General features: G+C 38.0%; 1 protein-coding gene across 5 annotated transcripts; it reads right to left on the bottom strand.

Moving 5' to 3' along the window:
- Positions 1–289: 289 nt before the first annotated feature.
- Positions 290–24,528, bottom strand: LOC145732048 (uncharacterized). Of its 5 annotated transcripts, none has more exons than XM_081984072.1 (22): positions 24,207–24,528; positions 21,125–21,796; positions 19,247–20,321; positions 18,471–18,597; positions 18,169–18,406; positions 16,940–17,091; positions 16,741–16,873; positions 16,502–16,629; positions 15,504–15,696; positions 15,319–15,447; positions 15,173–15,262; positions 14,227–14,349; positions 9,427–14,172; positions 9,079–9,232; positions 8,707–9,015; positions 7,768–8,373; positions 6,798–7,088; positions 6,338–6,426; positions 5,196–5,436; positions 1,978–2,046; positions 1,878–1,916; positions 290–452 (listed from the first exon to the last, which is right to left on the bottom strand). In XM_081984072.1, the coding sequence occupies exons 2-22, from the start codon at positions 21,779–21,781 to the stop codon at positions 427–429; spliced, it is 9,615 nt and encodes a 3,204-aa protein (XP_081840198.1). In that variant the 5' UTR covers positions 21,782–21,796; positions 24,207–24,528; the 3' UTR covers positions 290–426. The 5 variants fall into 5 exon arrangements, with proteins under 5 accessions (XP_081840198.1, XP_081840199.1, XP_081840200.1 ...); XM_081984073.1 differs by having other exon boundaries at positions 290–449; XM_081984074.1 differs by having other exon boundaries at positions 305–463.
- Positions 24,529–24,563: the final 35 nt, after the last annotated feature.

Genomic DNA, 24,563 nt, shown 5'->3' with positions numbered 1-24,563 from the left:
GTGGATTTTCGTTTAGTCCCATTTGCATTTAGTTTGAATAGACGACTCAAAATTGAATGAACATAATATTTGATACCAAACCAAAATAACCATGATAACTTTGACTAAACTTGTAGGTTAGTTAAGAGATTCATGAATTGTGGCCTTTACTTATATAAAGAAGTTATTATAATCATTTAAATAAAGGAAATATTTAAAGACAAGTAATACCTGGTCAGTCAAGTGTTATAAGAAAAATATAAAATACGATAATTTTACATCAACTGTAAAACAAAAAATAAAAACTTACGGATGTCGTTTCAGTAACAGCAAGGGGTTTCACCGCCTTACTTATTAATTCCTTCTCATTCTTTTCGTCATCAATCATAACATCCATAGCGACGTACAAACCAGACGTTGCTGCAGAATGACACTGTTCCGAGTAAGTTAGAGGTCTTTGAAGGTGACAGCTACTGAAAACGAACTGCCATTTCGAATAATCAATCAACGAGACAAACTTTCAATCAAGTTTGGTAAATGTATTCAGAGCACTCGTTTAAATTAGATTTTGTTAAAATGTTTTAAGGTTACAAAAGAATAGAACATTTCTGAGTACTCAGACTCATTTTCCAAAGGATTTTAGATAAAATAGATAAAAATTCCACCTGTTTTAAGAGAGAAAAGTGGCACGGTAAAAGTTAATTTATTTTTAGATACCTTATCCCAGAAGCGTGCGATAAAATCTCATTCATCAACAATTGATTGGAAATGAGAGGGGGATTCCGTGACGTCATTTAACAGTGTCACATGCTCATCGCTTTGAAAATGTCAATGATTTCACGTGAAGAATTGTCATGTGACTTAACGGAGAATTGTTGATCGGTTATTTTCAAGGGACTCTTTATTAAAACATAATTTTTGTTATTTTCAATAAACTGTCTGTTTGAACCATCATCGTAATCAGAAAAAATCAGTCAGTCAGTCCATTTCAAAAATGTCTTTTGTTTTGAGTTATCTTATCAAATAAATTAGTAAAAAAATAAAAACTAATTTCCAAAATTTCGTTTTTTTCGGATATCTCTGGAATTACTAAGAATCAATGAAAGTTTTCGTCCGGGGTCACGTGACTACTTTTGACAGCTTCGATTTGTGGTCACAGACACTTTTCAAGTTTAAAACTGTATTTACTAGGGTCACGTAAATGTTTAGGCTATTTTTTATCCTTTTGACAGTTTAAATTTGCCGATTCGCAAAATTTTCAAGTTCAAAACAGCTTAACAGTAAAACAGACTTTAGACAATTCCTTTTTCTGTAAGATTATTATATTTTCTATCTCTGTTTGTTAAACACGTTGCCAAAGATTATTTCTATGATTAAATTAAAAATGATGTTCCTTAAATTAAGAACGAAATTCCAAGTTATTGTCTAATTTATTTTGCAAAGAAATTCTGGAATTTGAGAAGAATTGGAAACGTATTTTCACTCATAAAACGTCTCAACTATAGATTAGAGGGCCAAATTGGACGCATTTAAATGGGAAGAGCTTTCCATATACTTCCAATTTGGCCCACCCTGTACAAGCTAGACAAATATGTATATTATCTACTCTCTGTCCCGGGAAAAGTGACAGTGACGACATTAACAGTGACGTCATATTGAAATTCACTTCTGTCTTAGATTAGTTCTTTGATATTTTGTGGATTGAGCTTTTTTTTGGTGATTTAAAAAGCTTTGTTTTTGTTAGTACGATAAATTTTGATGTTGGGAATATGATTCTTCTGTCAAAATGACACAAAACAAAGATAATTAATTACAGAAAATAAAAACTAAATCAATTCAAGAAACTATTAATTAAAAGATTTGTAAATAACATAGTTTAAAGTACTAAAAAAACTTACTTTTGGCCCTTTTTGGTTGAGTAACAGCTGGTCGGTCATCTGAAAATGCCCCAAAAAAATCCTTGTTAACACAAATATTTTATTTGAGATATAAACATACCCAGTTTCCGTTTTTGAGGTAATCTATCGCCGAGTCTGTGATTCCCGTTACGGTGAACGTCGGTATTGCCTATAAAAAGAAAATCAACTATCAGTAAAAAGACTGCAACTAATTTGTAATGCTTAAATAGTAATTAAACCATCGTGACGAACGTTTCGGCGTGTAAAAGATTTTGGGATCACTTACCTAAAGCCTCCACTTACAAGGAAGCATGAAAACCACAAATATGTAAAATTGACAATTGTCAGCATAACGGTATTCGTTAGTGTGGCGTTAAAATGTCTTTGACTAACATGAGAAAATTTGAACCATTGAAACCGGTTTATTTTAAGAGTTTCTGTTTTGGTTAACTTATTTTGTCACAAAAAGTTGCCAACAATATGCCTTATCAAAGAAAGTGCATAATTGTCAGTCCGGTTTTAAAAAGAATTTTTAACGTGCAACACTAAATAATGCAAAGCACAATTAATATACCATACAGAAAGTCAAACAGCTATAAAAAAATCGTGCAAAGTTTACACACCGTTTGGCGTCATACAAAATAGGTCTTCTTAAAGATATCAAACTGAAAAGTGCAGTTTAATTAAAATTTCAACTCGATTAACCGTGCTAGTGGTAATCCCAAAATCTTTTTCTACACATCTAGACAACGTTGTCCGTATTCCTCCTTAATGTTGAGCCATGACAGAAAAACTACTTTGAACAACGCCCACGTGTTAATAGTTGGGTTTTTCAACCTTAACTATGAAAAAATCTAGAAAACTGTAACTATGTCTATCAGAAAAAGGTCTTTACATATTTATAATAAAAACAAAGCAAATATGAAGGGTCAGGAGGAACACAAACTAATGGTTATAAAATTGAAAAAAAAACTAAATTTGACTTTTCTAGAAAGTTACAAAAATAGATTACTTGAGCCAAATGAGTTTCATTTAACTTAGGTCACGGTATTCGATATACAGGGTGGCCAGCTAAGAATGCGAGGTACTGTATGTAGGAAACTAAAAATGATAAACTTATATGATATATTGCAGTGCGTCAGGGGCAACAAGGGGGCTATTTCTTGATAAGGGTGAAATTTCCTACAACTTTAGATGTCTATTTAAAAAAAGAGAAATTTACTACGCAATTCAGGATGCACCGTTTACGAGAAAACAGTAATTTTCTGCGACACTCTGTATTTCCTACAGATGGTCAATATTTTATTTGAAATTGATACAAATAATCCCCTTCAACTCAGGACAGAGTATTATCTGGACACCCTGTATTTGAGACGCCTTCAAAAGTCGAGAAGAAAAAAAAGACACGTCAAAAACATGCATAAGAGTTACAAGAAACATTTAAGACCAGTTAACACAACATGCTGACCCATTAACCGCCTTTTTGCCCTGGCGAACTTTAAGCCAAGCTTAAGTATGATTCAGAGCGTGACAATTTTCACCTGTATTGTTCACTGTCTGAACCACACTTAAGTTTGACTTAAAGTATGACAATGCACATGGGGGTATAAGGATCTGCTGGGAGGTCAATTCAAGGGACACAGGAAAAAACATCAAATAACCTTACCGTGCAAAAAATATGACTGACGACCAAAGCAGTTTTTCTTCATGCACGCACAGTTAAACGTCTATTTTTAAAGTTTTGTGATGAAAAAGTGTGTGTAAATTGACTAAAAATTACTAATTGAAAAAAAAAAGTAAATAATGTTAGGTCCGTTCTTCAGGAAGTAGGGCTTCTGTCTTCGTAGGTTTCTTCTCGTTACAGTCTTCTTTCTTCGTTCTTCTTTACCGCGGTGGGAATGAGTATTTTGAAACTAAAACTACTTAAAAATATATATTCGTAGAACCTGAATTAAACACAGCCAACGATCGTTTTTTAAACTCAATAATAAACGAATACTGATTTAAATATCTATCGGGGATAGTTTTTAAGGGACTTATTGGGTCGAACGCTCAAATCTTGGGGTAAGTCTCCCCCAGGAATTGGGTACCCCTATGTAATAGGATTTTTACGTGGTCGACCTCTGCCTCTTTTAGGCGCCGGTTCTCCTTGTTGAGGTTGAGGATTTGGTTTCCGTCCTCGTTTTCTTGTGGGTTCTTTAACAGGTGCCACTACTGGCCGTTCTGGTACTGGAGGAATCACCGGTGGTTGCTGTGGCAATTGCACTGGTTCAGGAGGTAACTGAGCGGCTTCCTGACCAGGATTGGGTTGGTTGTTCATGCAAGTGTGCATCGTTCCAATCATCAGACAGAGTGGATAATTAGCGGAGCATTCCCGTACCCCGTTAATGTAAACGTTCATCACTGATCGTTTATTACCGTAATCGGGATATTGGTCGTAAGGTTGTTGATACTCAAAGTAAGGATTATTAGGAGGTTCTGACGGATAAAACTTTCTTGCTGCCACAGTTTTGATCGCCGTTTTCGGATAGTCTCGATGCAGCTCGGCGATAGACATTTGCCTCTGAGCCGGGTAGGAAATTTGCTCTTCCACCACTTGAGTGGGGCGCTGCTCTTTCTCTTCCTTGAATTTCTGGATATAAATAGCCAATTCTTGGTCCTCGGTTAGTTTACGCTTTTTGGGTGGAAGTTGGGCTAAAGTTTTTTCCAAAGTCTGCGCAACATTCTCAGGAAGTGCTCCAAAATGCTCCGTTTCTTTCCTCGAAGCTTCATACAAATTGACCGAGTTCAAATATGCACCCTCTAACATTGGGGAAGTGGTACCTGTTGATATAATAGGAGATCGCGATTCCTCCAAGTGCCCCCCTATAAACGGATTATCTTTGATCATTACAGCGCTCTCTGGCGGTTGTCCCTTAAAAGTATCCCCGATAAAACCACCGCGAGAATAGCCCGTATAATTTTTTACGTAATCTTCTTCGAAATGTTCTTTGATGTCTTCTTCACCTCCAGGGGTTAGTGCAGCATCTCTTCGGACTTCTTCTTGAGGTTGAAACATTACATTTTCAACCAGGTAGTTAGGACGATAGTTTAGTAAATGATTAGGATTTAACTTAGCAGAGACCGCGGTCGGATACAATTGACTAGCATTAGCATTACTACTGATAAACTGACTGTTACTGTTAATAGGAACCGCGGACAAATTATTAAATGTATAGTCTAATAAAAGTTCGGTCGGTTGCTGAACTACTGAGTGAGCGCAGTCGGCGTCCTGCAAGCGAAAATCGCCGGTTAGCGCGTCATCGCACTGTCACATACCTTCATAAATTCGTGGTTTTTTGCGAGTAACATCGAAAAGGCAACAAACGGCGCCGCTTTTCTGACTCAGCTGTCGCTCTTTCGCCTCCATCTCGAAGGCGAGCATCACCGCTCTTTCGTGGGCTGCGACCATCTCTCGTTGATAGCGCAACCGTCTCAATTGTTGTTGACGCTCGCGTTGCTTCTGCTTAATGAAGTTCTCGATCAGCGACTCGGCCACATCGCACCGATTCAGTTTAATCTGTGAAACCCAAACTTGACGTACCTGTCGCACCCTTCTCTGTTCCGAGAAAGCCGGGAACTCGTTGAAATACAGACACAAACTCTAGTAAATTTGACACCATTGCTAATAAGTCACATTATTAAAAATAGGTGCGACTTTTATGCATGATGGTTGTAATTGGTCCAAAAAGCTGCTTGTCACTTGCTGCTTTTTTTCTTATTGTTCAATTACAAACTACAGTCATTGTAGAATCAAGTTAAAAGCTTAAAACCTTTAATAACCTAAGCAAATGAGAAAGTATGATGAGCTATAACTTAGCATACTAGCAAACAGAGATTTTTGTACTACAAATAGTTTTCTAGATGTGTCGATTTAAATAAACTGCTCACGAAAAAAAAATCGATACAGATAATAATTTTTAACAATTTTTTAATCTCCCAAATGTCTCAGCCGAATTTTATTAAAAAAAAGACGATTTTGGAAGAATTAACGCCAGGAATTCATTTTGACTTACAGTGATTTCTTCACCGGTATACAGGGTAAATAAAAAAGTGCTGTAAATCTCTTGAATTCAACCTAGTTCATTTGATAGTTGAGATAACTTTAGAACATTTTTTTTGTTGTAATTTAAATTTAATTTACGCCAAAAGAATGGTCTAAATTCAACCAATCAACATCGATACAACCCAACCAAAAGACTTAAGACTTAATAAGCAATGGTGCTGTATTATCTTACTTCTCTTAAATTATTACTTTATCCTTTTCAACATATAGTAACAAAAACAAATGTTTGTATTCCAACTGACATTACAAAATTCTCACGGGAGAATTTTGACAAAATATATCTGAAAAGACTGTTAAAATATGCCAACGGCCAGCCCACTGAATCATACATAAACTTTACGAGATATTCACTTACCACGAGTTTATTTAAGTGTGGATCGACCAAAGGTGGTGCCTCCACCGTATTTGGACTCTCGAATTGTATTCGTTTTCTTTTATTGTCACCTACAAATAATGCATTAGTATAATTTCTGATTAAAGTGAACTCAGAATGTTGTTGTAAAGTTCCAAAATTGTACCTCAATAAAAAACATGTTAATTTGTTGGTTGTTGTTTTGTAATAATTAATGCTATTTAGAGAGAACCTTTTTTCCACCAAACGTAAAATATTGTAGTGCTTCTGACTGACTGAAAATTTACTTTTTTCTACACTATTGTGATGTAATAATTAGGTTAAGCTAAATACATTCATAAGCCAAACCTTACGAACCCAAGGGGCAACCTTAGACTATGAGTACAACAATGCATTTCTTGAGGCTGTGAGGTCATCCTAATTCACTTTAATTTTTCGTATATAACAAAACTAAACCACTCACCCCTCGACTTGGATTTTTTCAAAATGGACACCGGATTTTCCTTGGTGGTTGCATCTGGAATAGGAGCCGCCTGCGCTTTAACTGTTGCTGCAACTTGTCCGTTCAGTGGCTCAGCGCTGCGAGACGGCCAAAGTAACTTTGAAAATTCGTTTTCAACGCCATGATTTGGTCCGACCACTTTTCCTTCAAAAGCATTGTGAAATATCTCGTTGTCTTCAGCTGTGACGTGTACCATCTTGGATTTGGATGGTGCCGGTGTTTTTGGTCTATGGTAAGGACCCAAGGAAGATACTGAAACAATTTGTTCTTTTTTTAAGTTACTGCAACGGGATTTATTTCACTGCACAAATTGACCTAACAATTACGAGGAATACGTTTTAGTTTTAATATTTCAAACTGACCACCAAAGATTTTGCTAGCGCGTGACGTCAGTAGACACAAAAATCGGTAATGAGAACTCAGAAAAAGAAAAATTTGGAACCATGACGCTGTAAAGACTACTTACAGTTACAACCAAGTATTACTTTATACCAAAAAACGCGTATACTTGGCATTTTATAATTTTCAAGTAGACCAAATTTCCTGAATTGTTGCTTTTTATATGCATTTATTATCCTTTTTTTCATTATACAAGTATCTTTAATTTTCCTAAAATTCCTTAAATTGCTAGCCATACAATTTCTGGATCATCCTGTACTTTTTGATATCAGTTTTCATTTCAAGTAGCCTATTTGCAATATTATTTCATCAAGCAAGTTCCAAATCTTAAGACAATTAAAATTTAAAAACTTAAATTGATGGTCAAAACTCATAAGAAGAGCATCCAAATATCTCAATAAAATGTAGTTGGTTTTTACACTATAGAGTGTTAGAGTTTCTACAGTTTTTTTCTAAGGTTTTATCATCATCAGTCACTTTTGATATATCTTAAAAGCAACATTAAATTGTTAAATAAAAATAAGTAACATACCTGCAGCATCTCTCCACGAGTACTTTTTGGTATTAGCTCCTGACGACAATGCGCTCTCCTGCTGCCCAAATTCCCTGGCGTAAATCTCCCCTGCGCGTTGCTCGAAAAACGATACTGCGTGAGTTCTCGTGGGTAATGGCTCCGCTTCAGGAATAGTTTTTTCCACTACGTTTACAGGCGGGTTAACATGCTTAAAAACGACGGCCGGCTGTTGTTGTAATGGCGGCACCGCTTCTGGTTGAATCGCGATTAAATTTTCAATCAGGTGTGGATTTTTGAGAGGCTTTGACGTACTCGCTGCGGTGACTGGCATATTGAAATTGCCATATCCGGCTGGGTTTGCCTGATCGTAGTCCCATTCGGGGGTAAGAAACACAGTTCCTTGGGCTACCACTTGGTTGGGTTCTTCTTCAACGGGTTCCTGTTTGAGATTGTTCAAGATGTGTCGTACGTTGATGGTTATAGTTTCGTCTTCAGTGTATTGAGAGGCCAAATTGATAAGATCATTGTGGGACACTTCAGTCTCGTCCACAACGTCAACGGATACTTCACGTCCAAAACTGTTGTAAAAGTCCAGACAACTGGTAGCTGTTGGTTTTGGTGACGCTATATATAATAAAAATTATGTTTTCTTGCTAATAAGATTTCATTTTAGTATTAAATTTAACCGACGTTTTAGTTTATGCCAGTCAGCATCAACTTTTTTTTTTTTAATGCAACCAAAGACTGTCCGTCTATACCTGAATAGTATTGTAATATTACATTTGATAAGGTTAGTGAAGATACCTTCGTTAGAGACAAGAAAAAATTCAACACTAAAACCAGTCAGTTCCTAGCCTTGGTTAAGCTGGATAAATGTAGCCAAAATTGTTCCACTCAACAAAATGAGAAATATATTAACTAACCGCAAAAAAAACTTAAAAATAAAAACTTCCTTACCTTCCTTCCCTGAAACTGTCTGTTTTGCTGCCTCTAATGCTGATTTCTCTTGACTGAAATTCTCATTGTATATCACGGTGGCATCATCAAAGCTATCGCGCCATTCATGAGCGACGCCCTCTGCCGGTCTCGCTTCGCATGACTGCCGGTACCGTTTAGCAACTTCCGACTGTCCCGACAAACGAGGATCACGCCAATTCAACGACCGGTCGAAGCTGTCCGAAGACAAGGACGATGTAGATGATGATAAGGTCGAGGTCGTTCCTAAGGACGATGTAGACGCGGTCAACGACGACCAAGCTGACGAATCTAGATCGTTATTGGTTAGTAGATGCGATTTGTACGGAATCGGTTGTGGTGGAGCTAAATTACCCGCTTCGCTTGAACAAGTACCGGTGGTGTCAAATTGGCGTCGTTTCCGGTTGAAGTATTTTTGCACTTTTTTCTTGTTCAGCCTTTCGTAAGGCAACGGCGCTAAGCTTAGTGAAGAATCGCTAGTTTCCGCCCTGTCATCTTCGATGAAACTCTAAAAGTTGGATTACATTTGATAAGACACTACATTAACAACAGCAGAATAAACTTTTTTAATTAAGTGTTTTTTTTTTAAGAAAAGGATATCTCTGTAATTCAAAAATAATGATAATAAATTGCCTTATATCAAATCCGAAATTATATGGTAGTATGCCTTTTACGACATTAGCATCATCATCTCTTACTCACCTTGGAATGTATGGAGAAATCATCACTTCCACTTTCCTCTTTAACATAAGTTTGATGGTTCGACTCATCATTCTCCATTTTAAGCGGTAGCTCTTCCGGCTGAACTGGAATCTCAGTCACTTCCTCGAATAACTCACAAGACTGTCTCACTGAGATTTCATTGCATAACGATTGTCCGTCAGACCGCTGAAGGACCTTCATCATGCAATTATCTTTTTCTACGTTCTTTTCACCGGCCCTTTTAGTTTTCTTGCGTTTCTCCTCAGCTGACTCGTTTTCTTTCTTTTTCTTCTCGGTACGCGGGTCCGAGCGTCGTTTACGAGACGTTGACGCGGTAGGTTCCTCTGACAGTGTAGCCGTCGAAGTACTCGGTTCTTCCCACTGCATAGACGTGGAAGCAGTTGGTTCCTCCGACACTGAACCTGTCGGTATTTCCAACTGCGTAGACGTGGAAGCAATTGGTTCCCCCGATTGTGTTGTCGTATCATCTTGTTTCAATAAAACAGGGGCTTTTACCTCAGAGTCGGTCTTTATTGTAGCCTTGCCACGTTTTTTGACTCGCCTTTGTCCGGCTACAAGAGTGGCAGGTACCACTAATCCTTTGGTTGTTGTTATAGCCAAAGTTTCTTCATTCACCGATGATGCTTCGGATAATTTCTTCTTTTTACGTGCAGGTTTTCTTCGAGGAGTGTGCTGCGGTGTGGGTTCCAAAGACGAATTGCCACTCAATGCTAATTTACCTCTTTTTCCTTTGAGGGATACAGGCGGTTCAATTGTTTCAGGAACGTCAGTTTCTGGTTTTTCTTCACTTGTTGACTCCCTCGCTTCTAAAATATGCAACAGTTTCATCAGGGCAGCGTTATACTCCGGCTTCGTTTCATCCAGCAGGTCGGCAATAAAGTCTGACAGTTCTGAATAATCTCCTTCAGGACAATTTGCTGCCAACGCCTCAAATAAATTTGTGTTCAAGTCAGTTGGAACTGACGTAGGACGTCCACTAATTTCGCGAAAGTAATGTTCCAAAAGGGATTGGAATCTTGTCACTATTGTTTCAGGGTCGTCAGCAGATTGAGACTCAGTGAGTTCTTGGAGCTCACTACGTCTTAGTCTCAAGAACTCCACGAGATTAGACATAAAGACGGAAGCTGCTTGGTCCGTGATCGGATCCACTCTTGATTCAATAGTTTCAACCGGTTTAGGACTTTCGTCTTTAGCTGGCTCCTCTTCAACAACCTCCAACTGGGCAGGTAATTCATCAACTTTTTCAGTTTCTTCACTTTGCTGAAAAGCGTCTTCCTTAAACCCACTTGAACTACTACTTGTAGTAGGCACAGGAAAATCGGGACATTCTGTCATTGTGGTAGTATTAGAGCTCCAGAGCAATTCTGCGTCGCTGGCTGCAGACGACGAAGTTTTACTGCTGCTACTGGAGTGAGGTGCATCAAGATCTATTCCTTGTGCTTGCAAATACATTTCTGATGCTTGCTTAACGGCCATGACGCAGCGGACAAGCGACGGTTGGTTACCTTCATTCTCAGATGGTTTGTCTTCAGTTGCGTTGTCTTGCCTTTCCTGTTCTAGGTTTTCTGGACTCAGCTGTATGTTAAGTTCTTCAACTGCTGCTCGCATAACAGCAAGTCTTGGTGGGTCAACGGTCCTGACGTCGCTGGCGTTTTCTACGTCTCTGGTTGCTTCCAATTTGTGTTGCCTTTCGTCGTTCAAGTCTGCGCTTTGTAGCTGAGGCGCAGCAAGCTCTATTCCTTGTGCATGCAAATACCGATCTGATGCTTGCTTAACGGCCATGACGTAGGGGACAAGCGACGGTTGGTTACCTTCATTCTCAGATGGTTTTTCTTCAGTTGCGTTTTCTACGTCTCTGGTTGTTTTCAATTTGTCTTGCCTTTCCTGTTCTAGTTTTTCTCGTCTCAGCTGCATGTGTAGGTCTTTAACTGCTGCTCGCATAAAAGCAAGTATTGGCGGCTCAACGGGTATGGCGTCGTTGATAGTGGACTGTCTGTTGTCATCTTGGTTTCTTCTGGTTGTTTCTAATTTCTTTGAAGAAGTACCCGTTGGTTCAGCACTTTGATCATATTGGACATTCATTTCAACAGGAACTTCCATTTCGGTAGATTGTTCTTCTATGTCGCTAGTTGCTTCCGTCTCCATCGAAGGGATGGAAGTTTCACTTGGTTGAGTCGTTTCATCTTCTTGGACGATAATTTCAGCAGAAACTTCACTAGTGACAGGTGATTTTTCTAAGTCACTAGTTTCTTCCATCTCTTCGGGAGAAGTCGAAGTCTCCGATGCTTGAAGACATGTTACGTCAAACTTCACAAGGTCAACTGAACATTCCTGAGGGATAAATTGTTTTTCTATGTCACTAGTTGCCTCTATCATTGGAGAGATGGAAGTCTCAGATGATTGAATGGTATCAGAATTTTCAGGTTCTTGGGTGTCACCTTCCACAGAGATTTTACTACAGGTAGATTGTTCTTCTATGTCACTTGTTGCTTCGAGCATTATTGAAGGGATGGAAGTTTCACTTGGTTGAGTCATTTGAGAAGTTTCATCTTCTTGGACGATAATTTCAGCAGAAGCTTCACTAGTGACAGGTGATTTTTCTAACTCACTGATTCCTTCCATCTCCTGCGGAGAAGTCGAAGTTTCCATTGGTGCGTCACACTTCACAAGGTCAATTGGAAGTTCCATGGGAGAAAACTGTTTTTCTATGTCACTGGTTGCCTCTATCATTGGAGAGATGGAAGTCTCAGATGATTGAGTGGTTTCAGAACTTTTAGGTTCTGGGGTGTCACTTTCCACATACATTTTACTACTGGTAGACTGTTCTTCTACGTCACTAGTTGTTTCCGGCACTATCGAAGGGATGGAAGTCTCACTTGGTTGAGTTTGAGAAGCTTCATCTTCTTGGACAATAATTTCCCCAGAAGCTTCACTAGGGACAGGTGATTTTTCTACGTCACTGGTTCCTTCCATCTCCTGCGGAGAAGTCGAAGTCTCAGTTGGTTGAAGACATGTTTCGTCACACTTCACAAGGTTAACTGAACATTCCTTGGGGGTAAATTGTTTTTCTATGTCACTAGTTGTTTCTATCATTGGAGAAATGGAAGTCTCCGATGATTGGGTGTTTTCAGAACTTTCAAGTTCTTGGGTGTTACTTTCCACGGTAGACTGTTCTTCTACGTCACTAGTTGCTTCCGGCCCTATCGAAGGGATGGAAGCTTCACTTGGTTGAGTCATTTGAGAAGTTTCATCTTCTTGGACGATAATTTCAGCAGAAGCTTCACTAGTGACAGGTGATTTTTCTACGTCACTGGTTCCTTCCATCTCCTGAGGAGAAGTCGAAGTTTCCGTTGGTTCGTCACACTTCACAAGGTCAATTGGAAGTTCCATAGGGGAAAATTGTTTTTCTATGTCACTGAATGCCTCTATCATTGGAGAGATGGAAGTCTCCGATGATTGAGTGTCACCTTCCACAGACATTTCAATAGAGATAGATGGTTCTTCTACGTCACTAGCTGCTGCCAACTCCAATAGAGAGGTCGAAGGAGCCGTTGGTTGAATACTTTCAGAACTTTCAATTTCGTGAATGCCAGCTTCAACTGGAAGAATTTCTACATCATTAGATGCTTCCAAATCCATTGGAGAGGTCGAAGTCTTCATTGGTTGAGTGGTTTCAGAACTCACAGGTTCTTGAGTGTCCATTTCAACTTGAAGTTCAATGATGGTAGATTGTTCTTCTATGTCACTACTTCCTTCTAACTTCATTGGAGGGGTGAAAGTCTCCATTGGTTGAGTGGTTTCCGAACTTTCAGGTTCTTGAGTCTTCATTTCTGCAGGCATTTCAAAGGTGGTAGATTGTTCTTCACTAGTTGCTGCTAACTTCATTGGAGGGGTGAAAGTCTCCATTGGTTGGGTGATTTCGGAACTTCCAGCTGATTGGGTGATAGATGTGTTTTCTCCTTCACTAGTTGCTTCTACCTTTATTGGAGGGGTTGTTGTCCTCTTCATTGATTGAGTGCTTGTAGAACTTTGGTTTTCTTGGGAACCAACTTCAACGTCACTAGAGTGTTTTGGTTCGACACTTCTTGCTTCCAACTTCCTTGTAGTAGTCGAAGTCTCAATTGTCGACTGTTGGTTATCTTCCTTATCAGATGGTTTGTCTTCAGTTGCGATTTCCACGTTCATGGTAGCTTCCAAGTTCGTTGTAGAAGTCACCGTTGGTTCAGCGGCTTCAGAACTTTGTCCTTCTTGAGCGCCAATTTCAACAGAAACTTCAGTGCTGGTAGAATCTTTTTCCGACGATTCCAATTTCAAAGATGTAACGGCAAGTTCTAGATCATCTATTTCGGCAGTTTCCACTTGGCCACTTGACATCGGTCTTGTTTCAGGCAACGTTGTGGAAGCCATATCAGGAGAATTTGCCCGCACGTCTGACGTTACGGAAGCTAAATCAGGAGAATTTGCCCGCACGTCTGATGATGGTCGTTCAGGTATCGGTTTTACAACAGCTTGGCCACTTGGCATTGGTTCCGTTCCTGCGCTAGTAGCCTCTGGCATGGTTTGTTCAGATTTAGGCAACGCTGCCAAATCGGGAGAGTGTCCAACACCGACCGGAACAGATTCAACCTCGGTCGGTTGCTGTTCAGCGATTGACTGTTCTTGATGAGACTCAACAACTTCCGTCGCTGCTGTTGGTACCTCCCTCTCACGAACCGGGCCACTTTCCTAGTAAAAATATATATTTTTTACTAAAAACTTATATAACACAAAAAATCTCACTCCAGTGTTTGAAGCTGATGCTGCATCTGAGGGGCGTTTACGTGCCAAGCGCTTATCCTTAGTCTTCGGCTCCTCAATATCAGCCACCACGGGGGTTTCTTCATTCTCATCGTCAGAGTCAGACTAAAAACATGACGCATTGTGTTAGCCCAGTAAAAATAAATTAAAATGTCAACCTCAGAATGATGAACGAAGAATGTTAACAGATACTATAAAAATTGTAAAGCAAAAAAGTTGGTAACAAATTTTGTTACTCTGAATGGCATTTGTTTAAAAAATTGTATAAAACACGTGATTTAAATCTGTTTATTCACGAAAAGAACAATTCTTGGAGTAAAAATGGTTTGTCGCTTGCTGCATAAATAACTAATAATAATTAAAATTATCTTTTATTTACGCAAATAAAATTAAGGTATACAGGGTTTCCCATAATTAATGATACATAATTTAATGGTGTATTTATGGGGTCAAAATAATACGATTTAGCACAACTTGCCTTAGAGGAAAAGTTAACGGATACAGGGGGTCAAAGTTATTTTTTCAATTAACACGCGATCTACTTGGAGTTTCTTGGTGAAATGCCAGCTTATAGAGGGCCAGCTTAAAATGCCCAAGACTTAATTTACAAATATCTCGAAAACTTTTTTGGCTAGCGGATATTGGGAAACAGATACTCGGGTTTCAGTTGTCTTTGCCGCAGGTGGCGACCTCTACCCGCTGGCTTAAAACTGAGTTGATTATCAAGTAATTTTACAAAAAAACTACAAGTTATTCGTGAGTTATGTAAAAAAGACTATTTTAAAAAAATAACTTTGGCCCCCTGTATTTCTGTAATTATTTACCATTACTTATGGGACAGCCTGTATATAAGTTTCTAGCTTCTTGTCTTTCATTCCAAAGTAAAACAGTAAATTTATTAAGCTATATAAAACAAAACGACACTTACCAGAACGATAATTGCAATCGGATCTAAAATAGAAGAGTTTCGACGAGAACTATTCGGACCTCGACATAGTCCGCTAGGACCTGGTTGATCCTACACAACTTAATAAATGTAGTACAACATTCTAAAAGTAAAAAACAAAACAGTACCCTTTCATCCGGGGAAGAACTGTCTTCTCTCGCAAGCGCAAGAATCCGTGCAAGCTCACGATCACCAGCGGTGCGAAAACGAGCGCTAATTAAATTAATTCCGTTTTCAAATGAGTAGATCTCCCATCGCTAAAAACAAATTAGATGTTGAATAAACTAATCCATGCTAACCTTTTTAAACTAACCGTTTGCTCGATTCCATAATAAAACTCGCTCGCGTAGAACCGCTCCGAAAAAGTAATACTCATTTCGTCATTTTCCTCTTCAGCACGACGATCGCAGGGAATCCAACTGTCTTCCGAAGTTGTCCGGCAAGCCATTCCGCAAGGACCAAGTAAAGCGGACGACCCAGGACACGCAGATTTGGCACTCCACCACCTGTTTAATTTTTTATACAATTTTTTTCTTCTTAGTGGACGACTTCGCTGTAGGTTATGGTTATTATGAGCATGCGAAGAACACAAATGGCCATTCCTAGGTCCTAATCATTTTGACAATCGATCAATATCACATGTAATTACCGACATACGTTTTTTGCTGGTGATTGTGACGCAACAGTCAGAAGTCGCTGATGAACAGAAAGTACATTATTTGTGTTAACCAGAACTTTGTTAAAAACGGGCGTTAGTTTTGCTGGTTTAAAACCTCTCTATTATTAAAGTGTAAATATTCTGAGGTTTGCCAAGTAAAATACAATAGAGTATTAAATGTTTTTTTTTTTATTTTCTGAATACCTATTTTGTCCATAATTGAGCATCTGTAAATTCTTTTCTTAAAAATCAGTCATTTTTTACGTAGGTTAATCTTTATTTCAGAAAATATGTCACAATGGAACAACATCTAAAAGTTACCCCCCCCCCCATTATTATCACCAGCATACAAAAAATTCTGTAAATTGAGATTTACCAATAAGTGTCGGGTACAAATACATAAGTAATTCCAAACAAGAAACTCTTGTAATTGGTAAGTTTTCAGTAGAATACCAAAGACAAGTAAACTTGCTTTTATGCTTTGTCGCGGTGACCGCAAATGTTTGTTGGGTCGAATTTTAAGATTACTTAATGGGCTTAATGTCGCATTTAAAGATAATACAGCATTTCGGCCCGCATTTCAGCACATCTGGGTCTTAATGGCAAATTAACACTAATAGAAACTCTGATTATGCGTAAAACAAGTTACTTACTTTATATAATTCTCGCGCAAATTCCTTTCGGTGTAATTCATGTTGCCATCCTGACTTCGTGCGACTAAACGAATAAACCTGTTGGCAGCTCTCAGATACCTCATACTGCCATATCTCAACTCAAACCCCTGGAAACAAATAAAACAGTAAAATCCTGAGGAAAACCACTTTCTAGTTTACCTAGACCAGTAGGTAAAACGAGCAAACATGATCGAAAAAACTTTTAAATTAAAACTTACACGTCTCGCCTCCTCGCGACGAGTTTCATGGTTTACACCACGAAAATTATGTCTGAACAATTCGAGCAGCGCATAGACCATGAACACGTCTAGATTGGTTTCGCGACTGTACTGTGCAAAGAAAATAAAATACCTACGGATAAACAAAAAACCATATTAAAGCGTTAGAGAAAATGTCAATTTCGAATAAATTTAATACCAATGAATATCCGTCCAGAAGATGTTGGTGTGATACATATCATAATCAGGGCGCGTCTTGATAATACAATAAGTGATGTAATCCAAGCGATTCAGTAGGCATCTTCTCATCAAATGTATCGCACCATAACTTCGTAGAGGTATATTGACATCCTGCAAATCCCAATATTAACCAAAACAGATTCGATTATTCGACTCGGTATATAGACACTTTAAGTGACAACAAGATCTTATACGTAATACCTACTTTATTTAGACACAAATAAACACAAACTTTTTATACGACGGAATAATATAAACAATTCCAATTCCTTAGTAACAAATCTTCAAATATTGTGGCTAATTATACATTTGTACAGTGTGTGTAAAAGGTCCGGCAAACCTCAATTATTTCGAAAATATACAACTTATTGAAAAACATCCTATACATATAAAAGTTGTCGAATTTTAAACTTTTTACCATTATATGACATTCAGGAATATACAGGGTGAGCCACAAGATTCACTCTCTGATTCTGATCACAATTCATGTAACCTGTCGAATGGTTAACTAGAATAGTTTTCTCTAAATACTATCGAAAACATCCTAAAAATTGCCAGAAACCTCTTCAACAGTACTAATCTATCAAAAACCTCCTAAAAATTACAAGAGAGATCTAACGTGTCCTAAACTTTCAAAAAATCAATTGGTCAGAAGCTTTTTGTATTAAAAAACTTCTAAAAATTGTCGGAGGCCTTTACAAAAGTCCTAAACCTTAGAAAAATTGTTTGAAATGGGCAGAAACCTCTAAGTATTATTAAAAACGTGCGAAAAATTGTCAGAGGACTCCAAAAGTGTCTTAAACCTTTAAAAATATGTTTATAATAGCCAGACACACCTCTGAAACTATCAAAAACCTAGAAATGTTCACAGACAACTGTCTTAAATCTTAAAAAACTGTCTAAACTGGTCAGAGGCCTCTACAAGTGCATTATAGGTGCCACGTAAATTATGAGACTTAGCCCTGAGCTTAAATCAAGTTGGACTATGAATGAAACAGTTCCGGTATAAAATGTCACAGTCAAAACATAACTTACCTTAAGTTGTCCTTTAATATGTTTATGTACTAAAAGATAATTTTGAAGTAAATGAAATTCGTATGACATCTTAAAGATTACGTATTACATGTTGCTGTAGCTTTAAGTGTCTATTGAAATGCTCCTTAATATCTGATAATTTGATAAACAAACCATTTCCCTGCCACTTTCGTCATCGAAAAATGACCCGCACAGTTCCAAGTAGAGGGCCATTATCTCAGACATGCAATTGAGGTAGGTAATCAGTTCGGCTCCCTCAAAACCCATGTGTGGAAAGATGTCCGATATCGCCATCAACAGGCACATCAACTCCCTTATTAAAAATAATTTACCCGGATACTTTGTATCCTTTTTCATACTTGGAAAGTTACGCATGTTTCTGTTTAACATTCTGAAAATTGAGTAGAAAAAAATAAATAAATACAATATTACATTATTAACAGTTGTCAATTTACTGAATTAAGAAATTTAGTCCACTGATGAATTCTGCGCGGTTTTGGCTGAAGATCAGAGTTTCAAATAAGCGAGGTTGCATCCTCCTGCTCATATCTTCATAGAATTCGTACGCAGTGCCACCGCCGGCTGTAACACATAAAATGTATACTATAAAAAAAGTTTGTATTATTTGAAGAAAGAAAATAAACTGCTCATAACGGCAACCGGGACAAAACATATTTTTCAGCTAAAGTTTCATAATTTTTAAATGAAAAACGGATCTTGATGTTGTTTTTAGCTTTTATGAAAATGTCCGCAAATGCTTCCTTACCAAAATATGATTTTTTAAATTTAATAGTGTGTTTACCGTGTTACACTTTGAACAATTATTGTTAGTATTCATTTTTTCTTAAATAAAATTTTAATTTTAAAATTTGTGAACACAAGAAATTTTTGACTCAATTTATCTAATGAAATAAACACCTAATGAAATTTTGTCTCTTACATCAAGGGACAGCCTGTATAGAAAAACTTAATAGAGATAAAATTTTCCGTAGAATCCAAATATGTAATAATATACTGGGTGTTTCATTTAAAAAAGATAATCCAGGGTCGACTACTGATATAACCGGCCGGGTCCCAACTTCCGAAAATATTTAAGATTGATAGATCCAAAAATTTCTGTCTCGTTTTCCCTAAACGTCTAACCTACCATCGACCAACAATCACTCTGTATGTTGAAAAATTGTATATTGTGGATACCAACTTCCAGTGGCAAAAAAAAAACAGTACTCACGCATGGCCAAGGGGTCATATTCTCTCTCAGGCGCATCTCCTGCAGGTTCCCGTTTCTCCTCCATGGGCACCGCGTCCGATTCTGGTGAGACCTGCCGAGGTGGATCCGCGATTTCCGAAGGTGGAGGCGGAGGCGGATTTGGAGCGACTTCCGAAGGTGGAGGCGGAGGTGGATTTGGAACGACTTCCGAAGGTGGATTTGGAGCGACTTCCGAAGGTGGATTTGGAGCGACGTCCGAAGATGGAGGCGGATTTGGAGCGATTTCCGAAGGTGGAGGCGGAGGTGGATTTGGAACGACTTCCGAAGGTGGATTTGGAGCGACTTCCGAAGGTGGATTTGGAGCGATTTCCGAAGGTGGAGGCGGAAGTAAATTAAAGCCCCATTGATCATAAGTTGGCGGCGGCGGGAGAAGCCTGCCCCTTTGCGGCCTATTGTAGTGGCCTCGAGCCGCAGGCACATAATCTGGATCCGGAAATCCGTACGGATGATAAGACCAAATAAATTCAGGAGGCAACATAGCAAACGCGTGTTCCATTTGTTGCATATACTCCATTGCCTGCACAGGCGGGTACTGTTGCCCTCGATTATCAAAAATGGGCATGGGTGGTATTGGCGGTATTCCGGAAATTGGTGGTAGGTTACCGCCCCACATCTGCTGCGGCTGTTGAGGTCTGTACGAACCGGGCTGCTGGTGTCCGCTCGGGCCTGGCTGTTGAGGACTGTGCAGATCAGACTGTTGCGGTCTGCTCGGCCCCGGCTGTTGTGGACTGCACGAACCAGGCTGTTGTGGTCTGCTTGGGTCTGGCAGTGGAGACGCCTTGTCATGGTCGCTCGACTCATCGTCAAGCGTGAGATCTATAAAAGTCCCGGCTTTCAGGTTTGTTCTAGTGATAAGACCAGGTCGTTTGGACGTGGGTGGAGTTTTTGACTTTGATGGTCCCGGTTGACTCGACGTATCTTGTTTGGATCGGTCTTCCGAAGACGGCAATTTTGGAGATGATGGGGAAGGCGGTGAGTCATGTATCTCTATGACTTCAGTTTGTGATAGAGGTGTTATTGTTGAGACTGGTAACATCTTTAAAAGAAAAAATATATTTATAAGTTTAAGGAACGGATTTCATCCTCTACATCAGTTCCGTAAAACTTAGTAAATTGAAACCTGCTGCGTTGCCAAGTGTGTAAAAAACAAGTGATTTCAGTAATTAACAAAACATAAAAGTTTCGTGCTTGTTTATTTTGAAATATTTTTTAAATTTGAGTTTAGATTAAGAGCAGTAGATAATACAAAAAAGTTAACTAAAAATAAGGTTTTTTTTTTCTTAATAATGAACGTAATTTGGATGGGGATTAGCAGCAAATGAAATTTTACCACACAAACAGACAAACAAAGCATAACAAGTTACAACGCCCTTGTCTTGATTCTAGATGAAACAATCTTGATCACATCATTATAGGGACTCTCTCTAAAAGTCTTCAGGGACACATTTTTTGTCAGAGCGCAGAAGCCCAGAATTCCGTGATTTCGGTGCACTTGCAATTATAATTTCGAATAATAAGTTTCTGGATGTACCATGCAACTTCCATAAGCAGTGGTGGACTTTTGTGCGTTCTGGGGACACTTGTAATCAAATACAAACGTACCACTGGTGCTAAGAAGAGCTTTCAAAACAACAATTTGCAAAAAATCAAACCTCTGTAATATCTATTCGATAAACTCAAGAGGAAATAACAATAATTTTTGACATTTTGGTAGAAGTTTGCTGACTGTTCCGTAAGTAAGTTGATGAATACAACTTTTCACGAAAAAACCACGAAACTGTCAAATATGTCAACAAAAACAAGTACAAAACCGCCCTAATGAAAACGTTTAGCAATTACCTGTGGTCGCGGTGGTAAGGGCTGCGCTAAAACGTGTCCTTGCGGAGTCATGCCATACTCAAATGGAGGCGGTGGCGGTGGCGGAGGCAATGCGTCGAAGATGTTTCTTTCGTGATGCCTTGCCGCCGGTACAATTGGAGGTGGTGGTCGAGTTGGATCAAACACTGGTATCTCAATCGGCGGTGGAGGGATAAATCGTGGTGGAGGCATACCAGGGTTAAAAGATGGTGGCGGCCGGTAATAAACTGGCCTGTCGCTTGGCCACCCAAAACTGGGAGCGCTACTCCAGCGGGCTAAATTTGGATTTTCCATTCTGGCATGAGAATGCCGATGGGGATTAACAAATGAGTCTTCGTATCTAGCTCTTTGGTAATGCATGCCACTTGGACCTGCGACAGGAAAATCTGGATCTGATTGGCTCCGGCGTTCTGGACCCACAGGATCACGATGGGGATTCACCCATGGGTCTTGGTATCTAGTTCCTTGGTATTGCATGCCACTTGGACCTGCGACAGGAATATCTTGATATGATTGGCTTCGGCGTTCTGGACCCAATCTATGCTGCAGTTCGTCTTGCCGCGGTTCATTTATATTATCGGCGGATGAGGATTGCTCTCTATAAGGCCTGTTTCCGTACCACTCCGTGTCCTGATTCATGACGGAATTTTAAAACTAGAAGAAAAATAATACCATTATCAGTGTTTTAGATAATTCCTGTAATTTTTACTTTCCAAGATTTTTTAAATTGGTTAGATGGGAATGAGAAACATTACAGGTCAACATCCCATTTATCAATGTGCCAATTCTCAACAAGTGTACTGATAAAAACTGACAAACTTGACTAGAGATTTTCCATAGAAAATATTTTTGGATTAAAATCATTTATCATACAGTTTTCTGTCTCTAAAACACTTTTTCAATGTGGAGAATTCAAAAAGAATTGCCAGTTTTGGTTTTTGGTTATGTGGAGCTGTAAACACAACTTACAGTGCAATTCTTTAAAAACTCATCTATTTTTAATTTTCTACTTTCAGATCACTAGTGAACGGATTTTGAGTTATGCCAGATGTCATGTGACGTAACTAAAGTTAAAAAGTGCTTCTTAACGTTAGAACTGTCAAGTTTGGCACCATGGAGCTGTAAAAACTACTTCCAGTGTGTTTCTTCCAAGAAACACAACTACTTGACATTTCATAACATATATCTTTCATCTGATGTAACAAATGGGAACTTTTGAAGTGTTTTTTTACTCTCAGATATTAATAAAGTTTCAAGTTTCAATCAACAACTACTCAGCCATATAAAATTGAATTAATCCCAGAAATAAGATGCATCTGCAATACTTAATTTGATACCCAACAACAAAACAATGTTTTACTGATTAAAAAGAAAACACTTCTGGAAGAATTTTAATTTAACTCTGTGATTACTGTGAACAGATAAACACTTTTAGTCCTCTGAGAGGATGATCCATTACCATTCATGTTATTTATGAAAAAAATACTAATTTAATTCTTAAATTAGTGCCTCACTTACCAAGTCACTTACTCCTTATGTTTTCTGAAGTCACTTAATCTTTCAGTTTATTCTTAAAAATTCTACACTTTATATAGCATTGTTAATTGAGCTTTTATTCACTAATTCATTCATTCATCAATTCCAAAACAGATGAGTAGTCAATTAATAATGCAAGATAACACACTTAAAACTGCATAACACTAAATTATGCAATTTGCCAGCAAATACATATGAAATTTATAGCAGGCATTACAAAAATGTGACTCAAAAAGTGCAAGGTGATTTATTTAAATAAAATGGGATATTATTAAGCAGTGATACATTTTATGGTGCATAAAAGAAAGCTCACTGTTTTCTCTGAAGACTACACAAATTTTTAGAAGTATCCTGTGCCATTATATTCCCAAATTTAGAATCTGCTGATAAAATAACCTTTTCTTGTCCATTTATTAATATAAATTTGTTCTGTTTAGACATGCAATTTTTTTGAAAGACTGAAAAGCCAGGTTTAGTGTATATTCTTAAGTGCAGTGAAAATCAAAGTGATAATTATGATTATTTAACAATATACTCTAAGAATGCCTGTAATTTGAGGCTAAATAGTAGTAGCCAGAGTTTAGAAAGATAGAAACACCAAGCTCAACACCAAATGCTTATAAAGAGGCTTAAAATATTGATTATTGAGCCTAGAGACAGAACATATTGTACTGAACTTTTATGGCAAAATAAGTAAATTTAGGAATTTTTAAGAATAAACTGAAAGGTTATGTGACTGTTCAGAAAACTTAAGGATTAGCACTGAATTTAAGAACTAAAAACAGATTTTCTTGTTAGGGTTAATGTTTACGTTAAAATTCAACTTTTTCAGGTGTTCATAGTGAAACAGAACCGAGAACACAACTAAACCAAAATTCTAGAAAAAAAGTAGAAAATTCCTATGTTTCTGCCAAACCATACTCCAAGTTATCTGTAAAAGACATGTACCTAGACTTAAAATAAACAATACACCACAGTCATAAAACTAGTGGAGCCTTATAGTCTACTGCATGGCTCCACTGATAAAAGGCAAGTTAAGTTAAAAAGAAAAAACTTTAGGCAATCTGCCAGAAAATTACTTATGAACAAATCTGCAATTCTATTTAAAGAAAAACACCACTAAATTTGTTGAATAAATTAAATTGCTGAAGTCAAGCTAATCAATAACCAATTAAATACAAATTTCAATATAAATGCTCCATAACTTTTGAGCAGGTTTTCTTTCAGTAGGTATTGACACACCCTCCTCAAAAAGGAGGAGAGTGATCAATAGGCTCCTGTACCCTTGATGTTTCCATGGTAACCAGCTTCTGGTAATCCTGGAGTAATGAGGTACAGAACCTTTTGGGAGGTTACTGTTAGCAAATATTGTATACAAAAAATACCATAAGCAAGCATATATTAAAAAGGAAGGCTGGATTCTGGAATGTAGGATTCTTATCTAGCATTTAAAAAAACTAAAAGAAAGCAGCTGAGTCATCAGCCAGATGGGGGATTATTTAATAGATTAATAAGCAAATTTACTTACCGAGGGAACAAAATGAAGAAACACCTAAACAAGTAACAAAAACGTTACAAATACACATTAATAACATAAACTTCAGATTCCAACTAAAATGGCCGAACATGTATCAATGCCCTGGAATCTAACAAGATCGATACTTTTCACGCATGATAAATACACGCGAAGTCCCGTTAACTAACAATAACAAAAATTCAATAAACCAATAGCCAATTAAATATAACTTATGCATAAAAAAGCGGTTTATGCAAGCGTTTTTTTGTAATAAAAATTGGGGCTAAAATTGATTCACTTCTCTTCAGGGACAAGACAACTATGGGAAACAGCATGGCTACCAACGCCACAAACAAAAAAAAACTGACG

This window comes from Ips typographus, linkage group LG7 (assembly GCF_016097725.1).
Source record: "Ips typographus isolate SLU linkage group LG7, UJ_Ityp_2.0, whole genome shotgun sequence".
NCBI lineage: Eukaryota > Metazoa > Arthropoda > Insecta > Coleoptera > Curculionidae > Ips > Ips typographus.
The sequence above is the reverse complement of the archived record's forward strand: the minus strand, read 5'-3'. Positions and strand labels throughout refer to the sequence as shown.

Excerpts from the sequence above, each read along its gene's own strand:
- LOC145732048 (XM_081984070.1), bottom strand. The coding sequence starts at position 21,781 with ATGAATCAGGACACGGAGTGGTACGGAAACAGGCCTTATAGAGAGCAA. Across the intron at positions 18,598-19,246 it reads ATATGACCCCTTGGCCATGC|CCGGCGGTGGCACTGCGTAC; the intron begins GTGAGTACTGTT and ends TATGTGTTACAG. Across the intron at positions 6,427-6,797 it reads GAAAAAATCCAAGTCGAGGG|GTGACAATAAAAGAAAACGA; the intron begins GTGAGTGGTTTA and ends CATTATTTGTAG.